The sequence below is a fragment of the Poecilia formosa genome, unplaced genomic scaffold (genome assembly GCF_000485575.1).
Source record: "Poecilia formosa unplaced genomic scaffold, Poecilia_formosa-5.1.2 Scaffold492, whole genome shotgun sequence".
Taxonomy (NCBI): Eukaryota; Metazoa; Chordata; class Actinopteri; order Cyprinodontiformes; family Poeciliidae; genus Poecilia; species Poecilia formosa.
In genome coordinates, this window is record NW_006800431.1 from 296,632 (window position 1) to 315,752 (window position 19,121).

At 36.9% G+C, this 19,121-nt stretch overlaps 1 protein-coding gene across 1 annotated transcript; it reads right to left on the bottom strand.

The window, feature by feature from the left end:
* Nucleotides 1-1,089: 1,089 nt before the first annotated feature.
* Nucleotides 1,090-16,164, bottom strand: ovol1a (ovo-like zinc finger 1a). The gene is made up of 5 exons (XM_007578812.2): nt 15,656-16,164; nt 5,583-5,803; nt 4,527-4,745; nt 3,652-3,796; nt 1,090-2,204 (listed from the first exon to the last, which is right to left on the bottom strand). Exons 1-5 carry the CDS (start codon nt 15,753-15,755, stop codon nt 1,861-1,863), a joined length of 1,029 nt encoding a protein of 342 aa, XP_007578874.1. The 5' UTR covers nt 15,756-16,164; the 3' UTR covers nt 1,090-1,860.
* Between the last annotated feature and the right edge of the window lie 2,957 nt (nt 16,165-19,121).

Here is a 19,121-nt window from a genome sequence, read left to right on the forward strand (position 1 = left end):
TCGCTGCTTTGCTGTCTTCAAATGTGTGAGGTGTTATTTAATAAAAAGCCTCACCCTGATTGTTTGAATGAATGATTCAGCAGAAAAACTGCTTGTTGGTTTTATTTGAAGATGGAGAACATGGAGGTACTACTCTCTTCTTCTTCTTCTTCTTGTTCTTGTTCTTCTTCATTAATCCACTTTGTGTGACACACCAGAACCGCCAGCGATGGCACAGATCCACCATGAAGCTGCCACCACAGTAATTAACACTTCCTACCATGTTTTCAGTTTTGAAAGCCTCATCTTGACTCATCCAAACGTTTTCAGCTCATCGCTGCCTAATTGGTCAATTTGTGTTTCCTCTGGTCATCAAATTTTCCAATTAGAATAAATGGACGACGCTTTAAGAACAATGTTTACGCCAGGTCACCAACATTTACATGAACAAATGTAAATGTGTTCATATTAGTGCGGTTGAGACCCAGTTTGAATTTTAAAATCCAGAATAAATCGAAACTTGTTCACCCAATTCATCAGCTGTATGTTGAATTTCCATTTTAAGTCAAGAAAACAATTTTTTTTGTAGTTTATTGCAGTTGGTTTGTGTTGATTGTTTTATATTATACTTAAAATAAATAAATATACGCCTTGGGTCAGCAACTATTTCAAGGAGCTTCTTCTGTCTACAAAAAATAATACTTAGAGCTGCAGAAATGGTTCTCCATATGTAATATTATTATTTTAATAGGGAAGTAAACTCAATGTTTTCAGATTTTAGAAGAAAAATGAATTATTAAGTTACAAAGGAGAAAAATATGTTTATTTCGTAGAAGTGTCCAGTAGCCCATTTAAAAATATAGAGCACAAAGTTTGAAACTAAAAAAATATATTATGTTAAAACTTTGTACCATTGGTTTCCTTATATTGGAGATATTGCATAAAACCACACAGAATAACTGCTAAAATACCCTTTATTATTGCCTTTAGAATTAAATAAACAATTCTTACTTGGTTTAGTAAAAGTCACTGCTCAGAGTTACACAAATAAATTAGTATTGGACTGAAATTCATTATTTTTCTATCCTGAAATAATAGAAAATGGCTTAAATTCAGATATCAGAAGCCCAAAATTAAAAATTCTGACCTATTTTCTTTAAGATTTGCTTCATTTCAGTGAGATTCACCTGGATTTATTTAGCATAATCTTAATCAATGCTTATCCAGCCTTTCTGAAGAAACTTTTATTCAAGTTATTTATTTGTTGTTTTACAAATCTGAACAGAGGTGTTGCTGTTTCTTTATTTTAAAAAGTCTCATTAGACAAGTTGTTAAACTCCTGAGCTGCAAATAAAAAAAAAAACACCAAATAATTTATTTAAAAGAACAAACAAGATCAAATCGATGTTATGTAATATATTACTTGCTTTAATAATAATAACAACAATAAAGTGTTTTCCGTTAGAAAAGTTCATCTCTTCTGTTGCACAGAGAAACCCACTGGTAGCATATTTAGTCTCATGCAAAAATATAAAGATGAGCCAAAACAAAATGAGGCGAACAAAGTCTGCGTTGTTGGATGAAAGGTTCTGATCCGGAGCGTCGTCTAAAAGGTTCACCCCGTTTGAGGTTCTTCTTGGAGCGATAAAGTAAAAATTAAAAATTATTCCCTGAGGATGAAAGTTGAGACGTCATAATGTTTTGACTCATTCATGTCAACCTTACTCTTCTTACTGCATCAACATTTTACCAATTTTCTTACAAAACAAACCCAAACCCAAACCCTTTCTATCAATATAAATATATAAACAAAACACTCTACATGTCCGTGAGAGAACACACCCCTCCTTCATCCATCCTGTCTCAGTTTCTGGCGGCGATCTACTGCCCGGCCGATCCGTTGGTGTCGTCGCTGTCGGCCTCCCGGGGCGAGCTGGGAGCGGATCCTCCGATGGAGCCGGAGGCCGGCGTTCCCAGCCCGCCAACCCGCCGCGTGGCCTTCCCCTTCAGCAGTGGGCTGTCCGGGTGCAGCGAGTGGAGGTGGCGGACCAGCTCGTCCTGAGTGCCGGCCGTGTGGCCGCACTCCTCGCACACGTACAGCTTGTTGCGGCGCTCCTTGTAGGCGTACTTCAGGGTGACGCTGTGGATCTTCTTCATGTGGGACTCCAGGGAGCAGCGCTGGGTGAAGGCCTTGTCGCACAGCGAGCATTTGTACGGGCGGACGCCTGGAAAACATCAATCAATCAATCAATCAATCCAGTTTATTTGTATCGCACATTTCAGCAAAAAGGCCGACTATAAAGAAGAAACCATGAACAAACATCACGTTTTGTCATATTAATCAATGTTCCATTTATTGTGGTTCAAAAGCAACTCTGGTTTTTAGTGTTGATTTAAATGAACTCAGTGTTTCAGGTGTTTTGCAGTTTTCTGGAAGTTTGTTCCAGATTCATGATGGATAGAAACTGAACACTGCAAAATCACAAAACCTTACCAAGTACTTTTTATCTTAGTACAGCTGAAATGAGACAAAAATAACTTGCAAGTAACTTGTCAGTGAGATATAGGAGCTTGTTTTTGAGAAACTCGCCTCATAATTAACTCTACAGTGGATAACGCCAGTGAAAATATATATGGATGATGCTTTAAAAACAATGTTTACGCCAGGAAAGCAACACACTTATATGAGAAAATGTTGAGACACAACATGAGACAAGACTCAGAATTAACGATTTTATAAAAAGTGAAAAATGTCTTGTTTTACGTGAATTAATCTGCCAATGTAACTAGAACTTTTTCAATAATATTAAGGAATTATTTACTAAAACTCCTACATCTTGCCAAAAAAGTCACTTCTAAGTTAGTTTTGTCTTATTTCAAGAGTACAGAGATATTTGAACTAGAAACTAAACCAGAAATACTTGGTAATATTTTGTGTTTTTGCTGTGAATTCTGCTTCTCCACGTTTGGTTCTGGTTCTGGGGATGCAGAGCAGAACCAGAACCAGAAGACCTGAGAGATCTGAAAGGTTGCTATGACGACAGCAGATTGTAGTGCTAAACTGTTCAGTGGTTTATAAACTAACAACAGTATTTTAAAGTTTATTCTCTGAGCTACAGGGAGCCAGTGTAGGGACTGTAGAACTGGTGTTATGTGCTCTAACTTCCTGGTTTTAGTCAGAACTCCAGCAGCAGCTTCTGGATCTGGTTGATTTATTAGTCAGACCTGTGAAGATGCTGCTACAGTAATCAATGTGACTAAAGATAAACGCATGGATGAGTTTCTCTAGATCTTACTTAATCCTGGAAATGTTCTTCAGGTGATAGAAGGCCGACTTTGCAACTATCTTTACATGACTCTGAAGGTTGAGGTCAGAGTTCATCACTACTCCCAGACTTGATCGTTACTCTTTAGGCCCAAAGATAATAGCTTCAGTTTTGTTTCTGTTCAGCTGGAGAAAGTTTTGGCACATCCACACATTGATCTGTTCTATCAGCGCTTGGATGGGCTCAGAGTCACCTGGTGGCATCAAAATGTAGAGCTGTGTGTCATCTGCGTACTTTTGATATCTGATCTTACTACCTGTCATTACCTGAGCTAATGGGAGCTCATACATCTATTTAAAGCCTTCTTGAACCTGGATACTGCAGGAAAATCAAAGCGAGGACGTACCTGTGTGCGTGCGGACATGTCTCTTGAGGTCAAAGGTGTCGTTGAAGCCTTTCCCACAGAAGGTGCACAGGTGTCTCTTGGTGTCACTGTGGCATTTGACGTGTCTGTTCAACATGCGCTGGAACTGGAAAGTCTTCTGGCAAACCTGAAACCAGCAACAATTTATAGACCCATAATTTTTACTGAATATACAACCTGACAGTACAGGAAGTCAACTGAGTTCTAGACTTGAAGGTGTGTGTTGACCCAGATCAACACATCAAAGCTAGATGTCAGGATGATCTCGCCTTGGTGATTTAGTGGCTTTTCCTCTTCAACAGAACAATGTTGCTATATTTACACTACTGATTTGTGTGTGCAGACTTAAAGCTGCAGTGTGTAACTTTTATAGAAAAATATGTATTATGAGCATTTGTTAACTCTGTTGTTCCAGTTTAAACTGAGACAAATAATCTGTGAAAAGATCGATTTCCTCCACTTCCTCCCTGAGCTGCTATTGAAGAAACGAAGAGCTCCCCTCCAGAAACAACCAATCAGAGCCAGGGGGAGGGGCTTAGTGCTGTCAATCGACCTTGTGTATGCGCTACTAAATCTGCAAATGGTGGAGAAATAACTCACTGTTACAGGAAAACTGTTTATCCACTGTCTGTGCTAACTAGCATTAATTCAATTCAATTAAAAGATAATTTATTGATCCAAATTCTTGTAATATTATCACTTTATTATAAGAATTTTATCTTTCAATGTTTACATTCTTTTTATATGACCCTATAGCGGAGCATACAGAATGACAACTTTAAAACATTTATGGTTGATCTGGAAGAATCAATAATGAATGAAAGAATGAGATTAATGATTTAATCGTGTGGTTATACCTGGCACACAAACGCTCCTGCTGTTGTCGGCGGAAGGTTCTGACTTTGACCCGTTGGTCTGGTCACCATGGATGGCGGCTCCGATGGGGCCGGGGTTTGTTTGGGGGCAGCTGGCATCACAGCGGCTTGTGGAGGTAGAGGTTGTGGACTGGGAATGGGAATGGGAGGAAGAGCTGGAGGAAGAGGAGCGGGATCAGGAGGCAGCTCGCCTGTAGTTACCTGTTAGAGAGAGAAAATGCTGAAATGAACGAAGTACGAGTTTCTGCTGATGACGATTCAGCTGTAAGAAGTTTTCCTTTCACAAAGAAAATGTTTTATTCTGGACATAACTCTAGACATTGTTAAGAAAAAGCATTAAGGAAATTGTAGATAGACAAAGAAAGAAAAGTAGGAGTATATTTCCACCAATAAGCTGAAATTTTCAGATTAATAGAAATTTTATTGAAAAGAACTTGGAAATTTCTGAGATTGAAAAGTCACAAATAAGCTGGAAAAAACTTTCAGTTTTCAGATTTGTCTGAGAAATTTTCTAGAAAAATATATGGAAATTTGTGGATTTTCAAAAGCTGACATTTTTGACTCTTCAAACACAAAAATTTCCAAAGGTGGAAAATATTCAACTTTTGAAACTTTTTGTTTTACAAAATTTCTAAAAATAATTTCTGAGTCAGAAATTTTTTTTAGATTAATCTCAGAAATGTCCATTTTTATTTCCTAAAAAATTTGAGTTTGAAAGGTCGAAATTTGTTTTACTTTTCAAACTCAGAAAATTTCAAAAGTAGAAAATATTTGACTTTGAAACGTTTTTAGAAAGTTTCTGAGATAAATATCAAAATTTCTGAGCTCTTTCCACTTTTCAAAATCAGAAATTTCCTTGTTTTTTTTCTAGAAAGTTTCTGAGATTAAACTTTTTTGGCATGTTTTATCATGTTTTATCTATCTACAGTGGCTTTAATAGCCATTGTATATCAACTATTACCACTATAAAATGTTAGACAAGCATCTCTTTTTTCTAATGTTGTACAGTGTGAACTGGAGATGTGTTTCTTTTCTCACCTTCATTTTGGACCGGACATACAACGACCCGCTGTGTAAGCTGCGCCTGATGTCCGACCTTCCCGGCGAGCCGCTCGGACTCCGCGGCTGTCCGAGCGCGGTGCTGGACGGCAGCTGGGCGTGGCTGTCCGATGAAGAGTGTTTGGTGAGACAGAGAGGACCGGTCTCCGCAGGACTCGCCTCCACTTCCGTCATCAGACCCGAGTTCGGGAAGATGGAGACTGGATGGACAAGGGTAAAAAAAATGACGTGCTGTGATTATTTTACATTAACGTTTTCTGTAAGAACCTCAGGTTGGACGATATGGATGAAAAATGATATAAGCATTTCATATCAGTCAATATCAATAATTATTGATCCGTTTTGTTGCTGTAAAAATCTGAAATATTGCCAAACTCGAGACCTTTCCTGTTTCATGGATAGTTTTCACTGAATGCCGCTGTTTTTTTATCTTTAAGTAGCTGTGAGGCACAGCGGCGTAACTTTAAACTGTTACATTGTTTTATTTTACTCATATAGATATTCATTTATTTATTTAACTTTTTTTTTGCTTTATTTATTCTACTTTGTAGTTTGCAAGACCTTAACACCAATATTGTCAACGTCTGTGGTTATTTTATATTAATTTTATGATTGAATTCTCATATTTCTCATTATGTTAAAGATATTCTGTGCAATGTAAAATAATGTATTATAAAAAAAACAACCACCACCAACCTAGCATAGCTAGTAGAAATGAGAGGTCGAGCAGGTAAAGTCTTTCCTCTGCCTACATCTCCCAGAATGCAGTGCGGTTCTGGAGTTCAGTGAATATTCTATTGATATCAATGATGATGCAAAACCTGGCAATGCATGTTTAAAAAACACAAAACGTCCATGTGGTTTTAAACTGCCAGATGTGAAGTGGAATACTGTTGACCAAAGGAGGGAGAGACAAACACAGAAAATTAAAGAAGAAAATTACTGCATCACTGGGTTTCACAATAAGCAGCCATCTTCCACCGTGTCCTTATTTGCACAATTGCTCTACTAGCAAACACACAGAATTAAATAAGTGTGTTTGCGTGGGTAGGTGTGCTCCTGTTTGGGCTATTGTCGAGTAAGACTCACTTTGCACGCAGACACATGCCTGGAAACACACACACACACACACACGCACGCACACACACACACACACGCACTCCAACCTATACAAAGACATCCCCATTACAGTTAGACTTGCTGAACCAGACGGTCTTGCAGCACCAGCTTTTTACCTTCCTCAAACAATCCACCTCCGCAGGGCTGAGCATCAGGGTTTCTGCGTTATGGTAAAGGTCTACGCCAAGCTTATTACAGTTAACTACAGCTAATTGAGAGAACATTTTCATTAACAGATATAATATCCCTTGTTTTCCTGTTTATTAATTTATTTATTAGTCTTTTTCCGCCCACAGAAGCAGTTTACATTGGTTGTCTGCAAATTACAGCCCTCCATAACCCTCCAGGTGACACGCCGGCTAATTGGCAAAATGGCGACAGCAAAAGTTGGGGAAAAACTCCAGAGAAAGTTGGTTGTTCAACAACAACTGAATAATTTTTTGAAAACAGTTTCTTCTGATGAGCATTCATTACCCAATTCAAAAACATAATCACAGCACAATACTTATTTTATATATATTGTAATCTGCACTTAAAAACCAACCAAGATATGAAAAACTAAAATATTAAGTACTAAAAACGTAAGTGAAACTAAACAATATTTAACTAATAAAAACTAACAAATACACTCTAAAAGTTAACTAAAAGTAACTGAATTAGACAAAGAAAATGCCACAATGAAATAAAACTAAATTATAACCATGGTGTGCAAGAGCAGAACATAACAGAAAATGTCAAAGACAGCAACCTGATTGACAGAAAAAGCCAACGGCACGTTGTGAAGGCGTGCTTTGGTGTGTGTGTGTGTGTGTGTGTGTGTGTGTGTGTGTGTGTGTGTGTGTGTGTGTGTGTGTGTGTGTTTCAGGCACACACACACAGGTGTGGCTGATAGAAAACAAGGAATCAGTTTAGTTTGTCGGGCTTGAATCTGATAAAACCCAAATGTAAATGCAAATGAGGCTCTTGCAGCTAGCTTTAAAGATGAGAAGACACAAAAGCCGATCTATAAACTTACAGAGCTAACGGTTCGCTGTGACACAGTGAGGGCTCTGTGCCGCCTCGGTAGCATATTTGCTAATGAAATGCCCCAGTGGATCTCCAGGTTTACCGAGAAGCCATCTGGTTATTATGAAGTCCTGTCAACAATACTAAGTTACGACTTAAAGCTGGGCGATGTGGACTTAAAGTTTTATCACCATATTGTATGTGTTTACAGAGAGGTAAACACATACAGCTCTTGAAAAACACATTTCTTTAGGACAATAACCAAGTTGTATTTCATATATAATCAATTACGAATTTAATGATGGCACTTGACTTAATGTAATGTTTTTATTGTTGATTATATGTTGCATGACTTTGTGTTTTTGTGTTTGTTGTGAGGTAAAGCACTTTGAAATGCCTTGCTACTGAAATGTGATATACAAACAAAATTTGATTGATTGATTGAAATAAATTCGTGTTGTTTGTATCACTAAACTATACACAGTTAATTATATTGATATTTATTGATATTGAACAAACGGTGGAGAAAAACGATTAAAAAATAGAAATTCTGACAATACGGACAGCTTTCAAGGGTTTTAAGCAGTGCTGGAATTGGAATTTATTATGAAACCAATAAATCAAAATGTTATCCCGATAAGAAATGTATCACAATAAATGATAAACGACAGGATGCCCACACCAGTCGCTATGGGGTTGCTATGACAACAATGAACAAGCCACAAGCTTAGAACTAGCTCTCCCCTCATTCCTATCTAACTTACAAGCATAAGTACATCATAACTATTACTCGCTCAAAATTATTGAGTACTCTACCCAACTCTGCGTAGTACTAAGATAAATATCAGTGATATTTACTGTAGTACTTACTGCCGAACTAGCAAAATTAGCTAAAATGTAGCTTTTATCTGCAAGCTAAGATGGACTTTAGCCTACTTGTACTACATGTACTTACTCTGCCAGTCACCAGAACCTTCTTATTCACACGAAGACTCTGTACGTCCTTCACACGTAAGACTCGGGTCACATCTGAAAAGATCAGATACGTATCGGATACCAAGTGGCCTGGGTCCATTCTAAAAACTCCGATCTGTGTTGTTCAGACTGTCATAAAAATATCAGATACAGGTGGCATCAAGGCAAAAATAAAAAATAAATAAAAAAAGAACGGATTTGGTCACTCGTGCTGCAGTGTGAACGTAACCTTGGATATATGTTCCTAAAGCCGATACGTATCCGATCTTTTCAACCGCGACCTGAATCCGAACGGCCAGGTCGCAGGTCATCCGACCTGAACGTCATTGATACTCGACAAACGTCATTATTCTGCGTCCTGATACACGCAGGACGTGTATCAACAACCATAATGGGCTATAATGAGGATTAAGTTGTTAATGTAATGGCTCCGGTTAGACAACAACTTACAAATCATAAGCTATGCTCCACCGTTAACGTCTACGTTTACTTCCGCAAACACTGAGCGCCACTTCTTTTTTATAGCGGTTGGCTACGTGTGACATTATTGCGCCCTCTACTGCGCATGCGGAACACTTTCAGGTCGTTTGCAGTTCACACTGGAGATCACATACAAGTCGCATATATTTAAAAGTGTGAACGCCCATGCAAAAAAAAACATTTCACAAAAAATTGGAATTGAGCATTCCGGTCTGCAGTCTGAAAGACAAAATGTTACAAAAGAACAGATGTTTATAAAGTTAATTGTGTAATTATGATGGGTAGTTCATGGAAGAATAGCATCTGATTGTTATTCGTTTGCTGAAGATTATACTTGTTGAAAGGATCAGTACCACAAGAAGAAAAGTAAATAACATTTCCTTGAAATGGCCTAAAAGTCTTAATTACCTCTGTGCATTGATAGTTCCTGTGGTGACTGCTGCTTGTGGACATTTAATCTCAACTTGCATTGTTTGCTCGCCCCTCCTTCCCCCCATCACCAATGAATGAGATGTTTGTATGTCTGGGTGTTACTGGATGATGGGGTTCAAAATACCCAAAGTTCTTTTATTTCATGATGAAGTGGAAGGAGGAACACCAGTGCTGTTTGCACATGTTTCAATATGTTATTTTTTTTATTTATAGCATGGTTCAGCTGAGAGAAAGAGTCAACAATCAGCAGATAACTTTATCAAACATTGGGTGTGAGTCAGGGTGTGTTTGCTAAAGGTGTATTGTCTGCAGCAACCGGCTGTTCATAGGGTCCGTTACATTTTCCTCCATTCAATAAATATTAACCTTCAGGCAGCTTTAGCAGGAACACTAAAAGTAGATCCCAGAATACACAGAGATCATTTAAGACCCACTGATTTAACACTTGGGTCATTTAGAGCCAAAATTTCCTATTTTTTCCAGTTTCTTGTTTGTTTTATAAACGGGCAGTAGTTAGCATTCGTTAGCCAGGTTTAGCATACAGGATGCCCATCAATTTTATCTCTTTTAAACAATAGAGCAGCACAGATTTAACCCCTGAATGCAAAACATTTAAAACACAGACGGCTATATAATAAGTTACTTGTATTGTGTACCTCAACTAAGATTTTTTTTCCTTTACAAAAAGCCAAAATTATATCTGCTTTCCTGTAAATTATCTGCAGCTACTGAAATGAGCTGGTTTAACGATGTCAACTAGTAGCCTCCATAGGTAGATTGTATTCACATAATTTTAATTACTGAATCTACATTTAAAACTACAGCTATGTCACTTCAAATGTGAACCAAAACTTATATATTTTTTCATTTACAGAAAAGCTAACTTTATATCTGCTTTCCTGTAGATTTGCTGCTGCTACTGAAAGAAGCTAATTAGCTTGACTTGGTTTAAGTATGCTTAGATTAGCATAACAACTTGTAGCCTACTTTATTGAATACAGTTTTTTAATTGTAAAACAATAAATTTTAAATTGCTAAAATTTAAAGAAATACACAAGAGACTAAAAACTGCATTGAAAACAACCCAGCACTAATAAATACATTTTTTAGGACAAGTTCAGAGCAAAGCTTAGCTGTTTTGGCAAATTGTGGTGAAAATAATAAAATAATATATAAAACTTTCAGGGAATTTTTATATTTTTATTATTTTCTTAGCTGCTACTAAGCATACCTTGGCTAAGTTTAGCTTAGCATGACGGAAGTTACTGATCAGACAGAATTTAACTGCCAAGTTTCTGCTAGTTAGCTTTGCTTAATTAAGTCAAGTTTGGGAGAACTGAAACAAACATGTTTTAGTGGTAATAATCAGTTTCTCAAAATGTAAAGATCATACTTATGTATGAAATGAGAAAACTGGGATTGTGTCCCAAAACTCAAGCTTTAAATTATACTCTTTATACCATGTTTTTAGCTTAAAAAATGCTAATCAGTGAAAATTTTATGTGCTTGACTGTTAGCCACAAAAATTCTTCAACTCGTGTAGCTAAAGTTCTTGGAGTATGTTCCTGTTTTTATAAAATAATGGACCAAATGTGTTGCTTCAAACAAAATACCTGAGTTCTATGTAGAGTGACAAACTTTGATCCCCTAAATCTGAAACTCTCAAAGAACGGGATACAAAATCAAATTTTATAAATGAAAAAAGATAATTACGCCTTAAGTAGTAAGGTGAAATCATAAGGAGAGACTTCATTGGATGAATATTTCTACTACCACACAAACCTTCAAACAGATTATAATTTGTTTGAAGGTCTGCAGTCATTGATGGTGGAAAAGATTACTTTAGCAGGGCCTAAACTTTTATGAATCAGATTTTTAAGATATGTATTTTATGTGAAGTTTAGATCTCATCTTACATAGTTCTATGAAGAAAACACACAATCTCAAACAAAAACTTCCTGTTTCTTTTTCATATCAACTAGTCGCAGTTAAAGCTACAGCACCTTATATTTTCTTTGTGCTGGTGGAAAATCCAGAACAACATATATTTCCTTAAAGACTGTCACCTTTGACCACATATTTCTACCATTAAAATAAACATTTGACATGTTGAACCAATGAATTTATACAATTCAAAATATATCATTATGTCGTCGAGAAACATACATGACTTAAAAGAGTGGGAGCATTCTTGCATAAAAACACTAAATGTGGAATAACTGGCTCTACAGGCTATTGCTGACTTCTTAAGAAAGGCAAATTTAAGATTTTTTTTATGTAATTGTGCTTTACATCTAAATTTAACCCAGATTAAACTATTTCCCAATTAAATATTCAATGGACAGTTAACTCTGAGCATTGACGTGAAGGAAAACTGCATGTTTTTGTTGCTGCTTGTAACATTAATACTCCTGTTACTCAACTAAACCCTCATCAGTTGTGTGTAATCTCAGAGGTGGGCCAAAGCAAACTGTTTTCACACCGATGATACATCAGAAACTGGTCCTGGCACATGTTTGTGGATTATGAGATAAAAATAAAACTCCAACACATAAATACACACCATCTAGAGATTTGTCCAAGCTGATGGCATCCTGTGGCTTATAAAAAGTATTCAACACGCCTTCTACTCTCTTTCTGTCTAAGGTAATTATCATACCTCTGTCTCTGTGTGTGTGTGTGTGTGTGTTTTCATTTGACTGCGGGCTCTCTTTAGTAGGTGTGTGTGGACGCCAACGCAATCCAGGCAGGTACATCAAGTAACGGCACATACCAGAAACTGTACCTGAGACCGTTGCTGGGTTTTGTTCAGGGTGTTGACGATGCGTCACTGCATACAGGTGCCACAGGTTTAGTTTTTGACATGTAATCCTTAAATTTAAATTATATAATAGGATCTTCTACATTTGCAGTTGCTTTTTAGTAAAATTCAAAGTGGGTTTGCAGGCAGCAGCATGGGAATATCTTAAAAATACGCAGTAGTGGGTGTTGATGTGGGTAACGTGGCTCTTTGCCTGGGGCGTAACTGTGTCAAAGGGAGGCATGAGCGTTCCAAAAAAAAAATTAGCATGCAGCTAGCACTGAAAATCTAAAACAACTGATGACCTTTGAACTGAAATGAACAGAGATTCTTCTGAAAGAGTGAGCTTGATACTCCTAAATCTGGGGTGTCCAAACTTGTTGTCACATGGGACAAAATTGGCAAAGAAAATGAAATGAAAGCTAAAGTCAAGTCAAGTAGTGATGAATAAAATGCACTATTCATCACAAATCCAAAGCTTAAAATAGATTTTTTTTATATTTACTGTGGTAAAAGAAAAGCATGTTGTTTTTAAATTTTTTTTAGCTCAATGGAACAAATTTATTTTGTATAAGAATTTAATTTGAGTCACTTTCTTTCAAAAAGTTTGCTAATTTTTAGCCATTTAATTGATTAAACAAAAGTTAACTCAGCTGCATCAAAGTAGACTTTTAAATAAGTCTTTGGTTAAACATGACTTTTTATAAAAACTTTGTAACATCTTCTATCGTAAGAAAATGATGTAATAATTTTACCCAGATTAAAAATAAAAAAGGATGAGAGAAATGCTGAGCCAAAAAGCTGATGCTGTTCCTCTCGACTGGTCAAAGTTAATTGGAAGAGGGAGATTTCCAAGATGGCAGCCCAGTTAGTGAGCAGTTAGAGAACGGCACTTCTCCAGATAAAGATATTCGTCACAGTCACGTTATCAGACTTTTAGAGTCACATAACATGAACCTGCACATCATGATGCTTCCTTTAAGGCCAAGTGTTTCTCAGGAAGTCACAGGTGTTGGCATGTCAGACATTTAGTGTTTGGTGACACATAAAACGGTATTTTGTTTTTTTATGGGTTTTTTTTTGGAAAACACAGCACTGAAAAGCAGGAAGGAAGCAAAGATATCAAGCTTTGACATTTCATGATGTCGACTTAAAGGAGAAAACCACTGGAAACAGAGTTTTGCTGAAATACGAATGGCAACTTAGGAAAAAAAATAAGAATAATGTTTGTTTTGAATGGCTTTAATGGCATTTAATAGATGAGTACCCAAAGATTATACTCAAGTAATAGTATCACTACTACTTCAACAACTTTTTTACTCAAGTAAAAGTAAAAAAGTTTGGTGAAAAAAAAGGAAGAAGTTATGTTTAAATTCTGGTGTTTTAAATACTAAAATAAGACTAAAGAATGTAAACAATGTTTCAATAAAAATGTGAAACTAATACTTACAGTAGGCCATATGTAAAAACATAAGCATGTATGTGAGAAAGGGGTGAAGTACTTCCAGTGACAGTGTGTGATTTTACTGCATATTCCTCTAGTAGTAAATAGCAGTAGAACAACAAAGATTGTTTCCAGACAAGAGGTCTCACTTTGACAAAGTCTAGACGTGTACTGGTGAATTTCTGGTTAAAATCTGTTTGTTTTTCATCCAGTGGAAAACAAACTGAATGAAGTTTGTATAATTATTTCTGTGGAGAAAACAGAAATCTCGAATTTTACTCGAGTAAGAGTAGCTTTCACTTTCACTCAAGTAAAACTATGGTGTTATAAACTCCTAAGAGTACATTATTTTCAAAAACTTAGTGAAGTAAATGTAACAGTGACTGCCTGCCTCTGAGTAGCCCAGATATTAAAGTTTTGAGGGCAGCCCAAAGAAACAGTCAGGTATTTGAAATTTTTGAATTTTTAGTAATTTTTAAGGTGAAACAACGTTAATGGACACATTAAGCCAGCCATCATCAGTTGGTATCAGTTCATAACTAATTATGTATAAAACCTGGGCCAGATTTTAGGAAGGGCTTATGTGGCTGTAGCCCAGGGCCCCAATTTTTGGGGTGCCAACTGATTTTATTTTTTTAAAGAATATTTAACAAACATATACTTTATATAAAAGTGACAGGCCCATATCAGGTGAATTTCAATAATATTTTGGGATTTTTATGACTATAAGCCATAGTAAAATATTTGAAAATAGAAGAACTTAAAGGACTTTTTTGAGGTAACAACATGGACTTACTGTTTATCATCAAATCATACATAATTACCTATACAATTACCTATTAACGAAGTGTAATTTTAATAATTTAAAGAATTTATCAAGCTGAATAAATGCCATATTTAACATATATATTATATTTAAGAGCAGCAGGAAATCGGGTTTCCTGCTGCTCCTGCCGTCTCTAAACACCCATGGAGGAGGATGTAGAAGTCAATGATTAAAAGTTAACGGGAGAGAGGAGATGAAGACGCACACAAACAAACCCAGAGAAGAAGGAGCGGGGGAAGGGTCAGAGAGTGGAGAGGTTTAGGGTGTAGTCCGTTACTTGTTATCTGATACCGGCGGCCTGTTACAATAAAAACTCCGCCGACGGCAACAATGGGGATTGTTCTCAAAAAGATGAGGAGGGGGACAGAAAGATGTTCCCCAGGTTGAGACCATGACAGTAAGAGTGTCACTTCAGAGACCCGGATCGTTTTTGCCTCTTAATTTGAAGTGTTTTCTGTTTATTTGTAGTGAATCAACAAATGTCAGGGAGCGAGCCAGCCTGGAGTTTTATAAGTAGCAGCCACTGAACAAGGAAGGAGGGCAATCAGGGGTTGAAGGTCGATCTGGGAAGCAATCAGAAAGGCCCGTTGCGAAAGGAGGCAAACATTTAATGATTATATAATCTCTTTATGTTCATTTTAATTGAATGATTTATGTTTAAGCCGATATGAGTATGGATTTCTATCCGCAAACGAAAACAAACAAAGCAGCCGCTGAACCCGAAGGCTCTCCGGGGCCCCGCCGGGATTCCCGTTATTCGCATCCAGACTCCGGACCCTCATCCGTGCACCACCTGCCACACCGACACCGACACCAGCGTTCCCGGTCCGACCCAAAACCCCGCGTAAAACATCCTCCAATCTGTGCGTAAAGGCACCGAGTCACGCACTTCCTCCGCTTGGCGGGTCTCCGTTTCGTTCATTTCTTCCTGAAGCAGCGAACATGGCTCATTACAGCAGCAGCGGACTCACCTGGGATGTAGACGTCCCCCCGCTCATGATCGGGCAGCTCGCTCCAGTTCCGCTTTCCAGGCGAAACGTTCGCCTTTTTCACCAGAAAGGCCCGCGGCATGCTCGATCAAAGCCAGCCAGTCCGTGTTGGCTTATTTCTTTTTTAATTTAGCGCGAGGGAAGTTTTCAGAAAAGTAGCGACGTCAAACCAGGTAACCGTTTAAAAGCAGGAAGCTGAGGGGGAAAATGGAAAGAGTAGATCCTCTTCTTCTTTTTTCCCCCGTCTTGCGCTTTTTCGTCTTGTTTCCCCAAGCTTTATCTTCTAATATCTTAGCACTTTTCTTTCTCTTAAAGTCAGATTTCCAGGTTTGAAGTAGGTCCGGACAGGTGAGTCTGCTCAGGTGAGGCAGGTAAAGTCAGCGCGGACTCCGCAGCGCCTTCAAATAACGGGAGAGTGGGTTGAGAGAAAAAACGAAAAAAAAAAAAAACGGCAGATATCCCCGATCACACACACACACACACACACACACACATTGAGTCACGGCAGAGGTGGGTCAAACAGCAGCTCAGGTGCTCATTTAAAAGGAGAAAAAAAGCAGGAAACGGGCGCCAGCACGCATGCGCGGCAGAAATAACGGTGACAACAGGCTGGAGGGAGACTGGGTTAGGCCTCAGTATACCTGCTGAACCGGTTTACCCCTCCTCTCCCTGTCTCCGTCTTTCTTTTTCGCTCTCCGTATCTCCACCTCTTCTCCATTCCCCTTTTAGGTGGGGAGCCGTGAGAAAAGACGAGCGGCAGGAAGAAAAACGGCAAAGTCACGATTTCAGCCGGATGAAAACACGAACTCATGCCGACAACCAAAACTGACTTAAAATTCCTAATGAAATACTCATTAAAATGTATAAAACAGCATCTATGTTTACTCTGAAACACGGTGGATGCTTCTAACAGGCCAAATGGGCAGTTACCCAGGGCGGCACAGGAAACGGGGTGGACCCTGCAAAAGCAAAACCTTACAAAATAATTTGGTTTAGTTTCTATTTCAAATATCTTAAAGTAAGGCAAAACTAACTTTTCAGATACATGAGCCTGTATCTTGCTGAAAAGATACAGGCTCATGTATTTGAATCCTTCACATAAATAATTTCTTTATGTTGATGAAAATGTATTTGTTCCAATGGCAGAGCTGGGCAGTAACTAATAACATTACTATTCCGTACTGTTTACTTTTACTTGGCTAATGTTATTATGAAGTATTTCTACTTTTACTTGAGGAAAATTTCTGGATTTTCTAGCCACTGAATGAAAAGCAAACATGTTTTAACCAGAAATTCACCAGACATAGACCTGCAGGTTGTGTTAAAGTGTGTAAGTTTTTTATTGAAAGACACTGATTTGGATATTTTGTTTTGCATCATTTTGTTATTTTTGTTATTTATATGAATTCCTAGCATTTCTATCCTTAAAATAAAAATTAAAAAAAACCTTCCACTTAACTTTACATTTTGGTCCATCTGATGATGTATTTTTTAAATATTTAATGGTTGATAATTTTATCAGTTACTCAGTACTTGAGTAAACTTTTTACCACATATGTTTTACTCTTGAGTCATTTCTTGACGACTACTTTGTACTTGTACTTTAGTAAAAATATGATGAAGCAGTGTTGTTCTTTATAACACGACATTCTTCCCATGTTATAAGGGAAATAATTGTCATCTAGATACATTTAGATTAATTTAGTTCTAATTACATCTTATACTTTTTATGATAATTGTGTTTTTTTTGTCTTGTTTGGTATTTTTTGTTTGTATTGACTGTATTTTTTGTGGAATTTGTGTAGTCAAGTCATTTGAACCTTGTTTGTTTTTAGAAAGACAAATTGAGCATTTTCCAGGGACAACAGATGAAAATTATGGCTGAATACAAAAAGTGTTTTCAGATAAAAACTAACTTATATCCTGTTTTTTAAGCTGAGAACAGACTAAATGTTTTTTAAATTTTCTTTACTTGAGCTCATAATAATCAGCAAACTGGATTTTTTTTTTCATTTAATAAGGAAAACATGCAAAAAACATTTTGAAGTGTCAGCTCTACTATCCCATTTCTACAAAAAGTTGGTGATTTCAGCATTTAAAACTAATATTTTGGCCTGTGAATACTTATTAGCTGACAATTTTTTCCCATGTGACAAAAAGTTTGGACACCTTTGGTTTAAATTACACACAGCAGGAATCTGTTCACCAATTACTTAGTATAATAATTACTTCTGAAGGCATTTGGTTGCAATGCATTTTATTTAGAGACCCCAAATACATGTGCACACTACATTTTTCATGTAACTTTTAAAGGGATTTGGTTGCACTGAATTTTATTTTGGAGAATCAAAGTAAAGATCTGATTTGAAATGCAGGCCACACTTTACAGATTTTTAATTGCAAAAGAAAGTTATGGATCCAGTTTCCAGTTCTGCACAACTTTATGTTGGTTTATTACATAAAATCCTTATGAAATATTTTGAAATACTTTGTGGCTGTTATCTAAGGAAACGTGAATAATAATTTGAGGTATAAAAGCGTAGAGTGGTGAAGGATTTCCAGTCACATGGTTTATGGCTTTGTTTACATTTATTCATATCATTAAGAGTTCAGGGAAAATAACTGTTACATGACTTTAAATGACATGGCTAAACACAGTTTGAGGAGACACTTTTCATAATTAGTTTGGCTCAATTTTGCTATTCCAAAATGTACAATTTAGCAAATCTCCTACAAACATCTGTAATACTCAGTCACATTTAAACATAAGCTAAATTGTGGGGAATTGCTTGGGAAATGTGAGCGGAAGTACAGACAGCAACACGTTTTCCCTCTAATATTTAAATACATCATCATAAAGGGCTCTCTGTTTATCTCTGTTTGGTATTTGAATATTATTGGGGCCAATAGCTTGTGCGATTATTTTAGCGAGAGCATAAAACTCTACTGTGTCGTGCCGTCATACCTAAATGAAACATGACTCATATTTGATGTTTGTCTATAGATTTACCTCTGTTTAATTTAGTACAATTTCGTATAAAATTTCCACATTTTTGACATTTCCTTTTTCAAATCAGGCTGGTTTAATGGATCCCTATCAGATCATAATCATAAAAGTTGAAATGTTTAAATGAATTAATCCAAAATTAATGTTTCAAGTAGCAGAGTGATGGTATTTAATTTGTGAGAGTGCATCACTTAGAAATCAAGATTTGTGTATCAAGAAGTATGTGCCGAGTTTAGTAATAAATAAATTAATAAACAAATCAACATAGATTTGCTGTCAGCAAGTGAAAAAAGTGCTAGCATGCTATTTTAAGTATCCGTGATCAATATCAATATCATAATACATCTGATAGAATAATCAATATTCAATGTATGGATTTCACTCCGCACAGAACCGCACAGCATTCTGGGAGATATAGGCAGAGGAAAGTCTTGAGCCCAT

What these genes read in the sequence shown, in the direction of transcription:
- ovol1a (XM_007578812.2), bottom strand. Translation starts at nt 15,755, where the DNA reads ATGCCGCGGGCCTTTCTGGTGAAAAAGGCGAACGTTTCGCCTGGAAAG. An exon ending in GGGGGACGTCTACATCCCAG is followed by an intron (nt 5,804 to 15,655) that starts GTGAGTCCGCTG and finishes TTGTCCATCCAG; the next exon opens with TCTCCATCTTCCCGAACTCG. An exon ending in ATGTCCGGTCCAAAATGAAG is followed by an intron (nt 4,746 to 5,582) that starts GTGAGAAAAGAA and finishes TCTCTCTAACAG; the next exon opens with GTAACTACAGGCGAGCTGCC.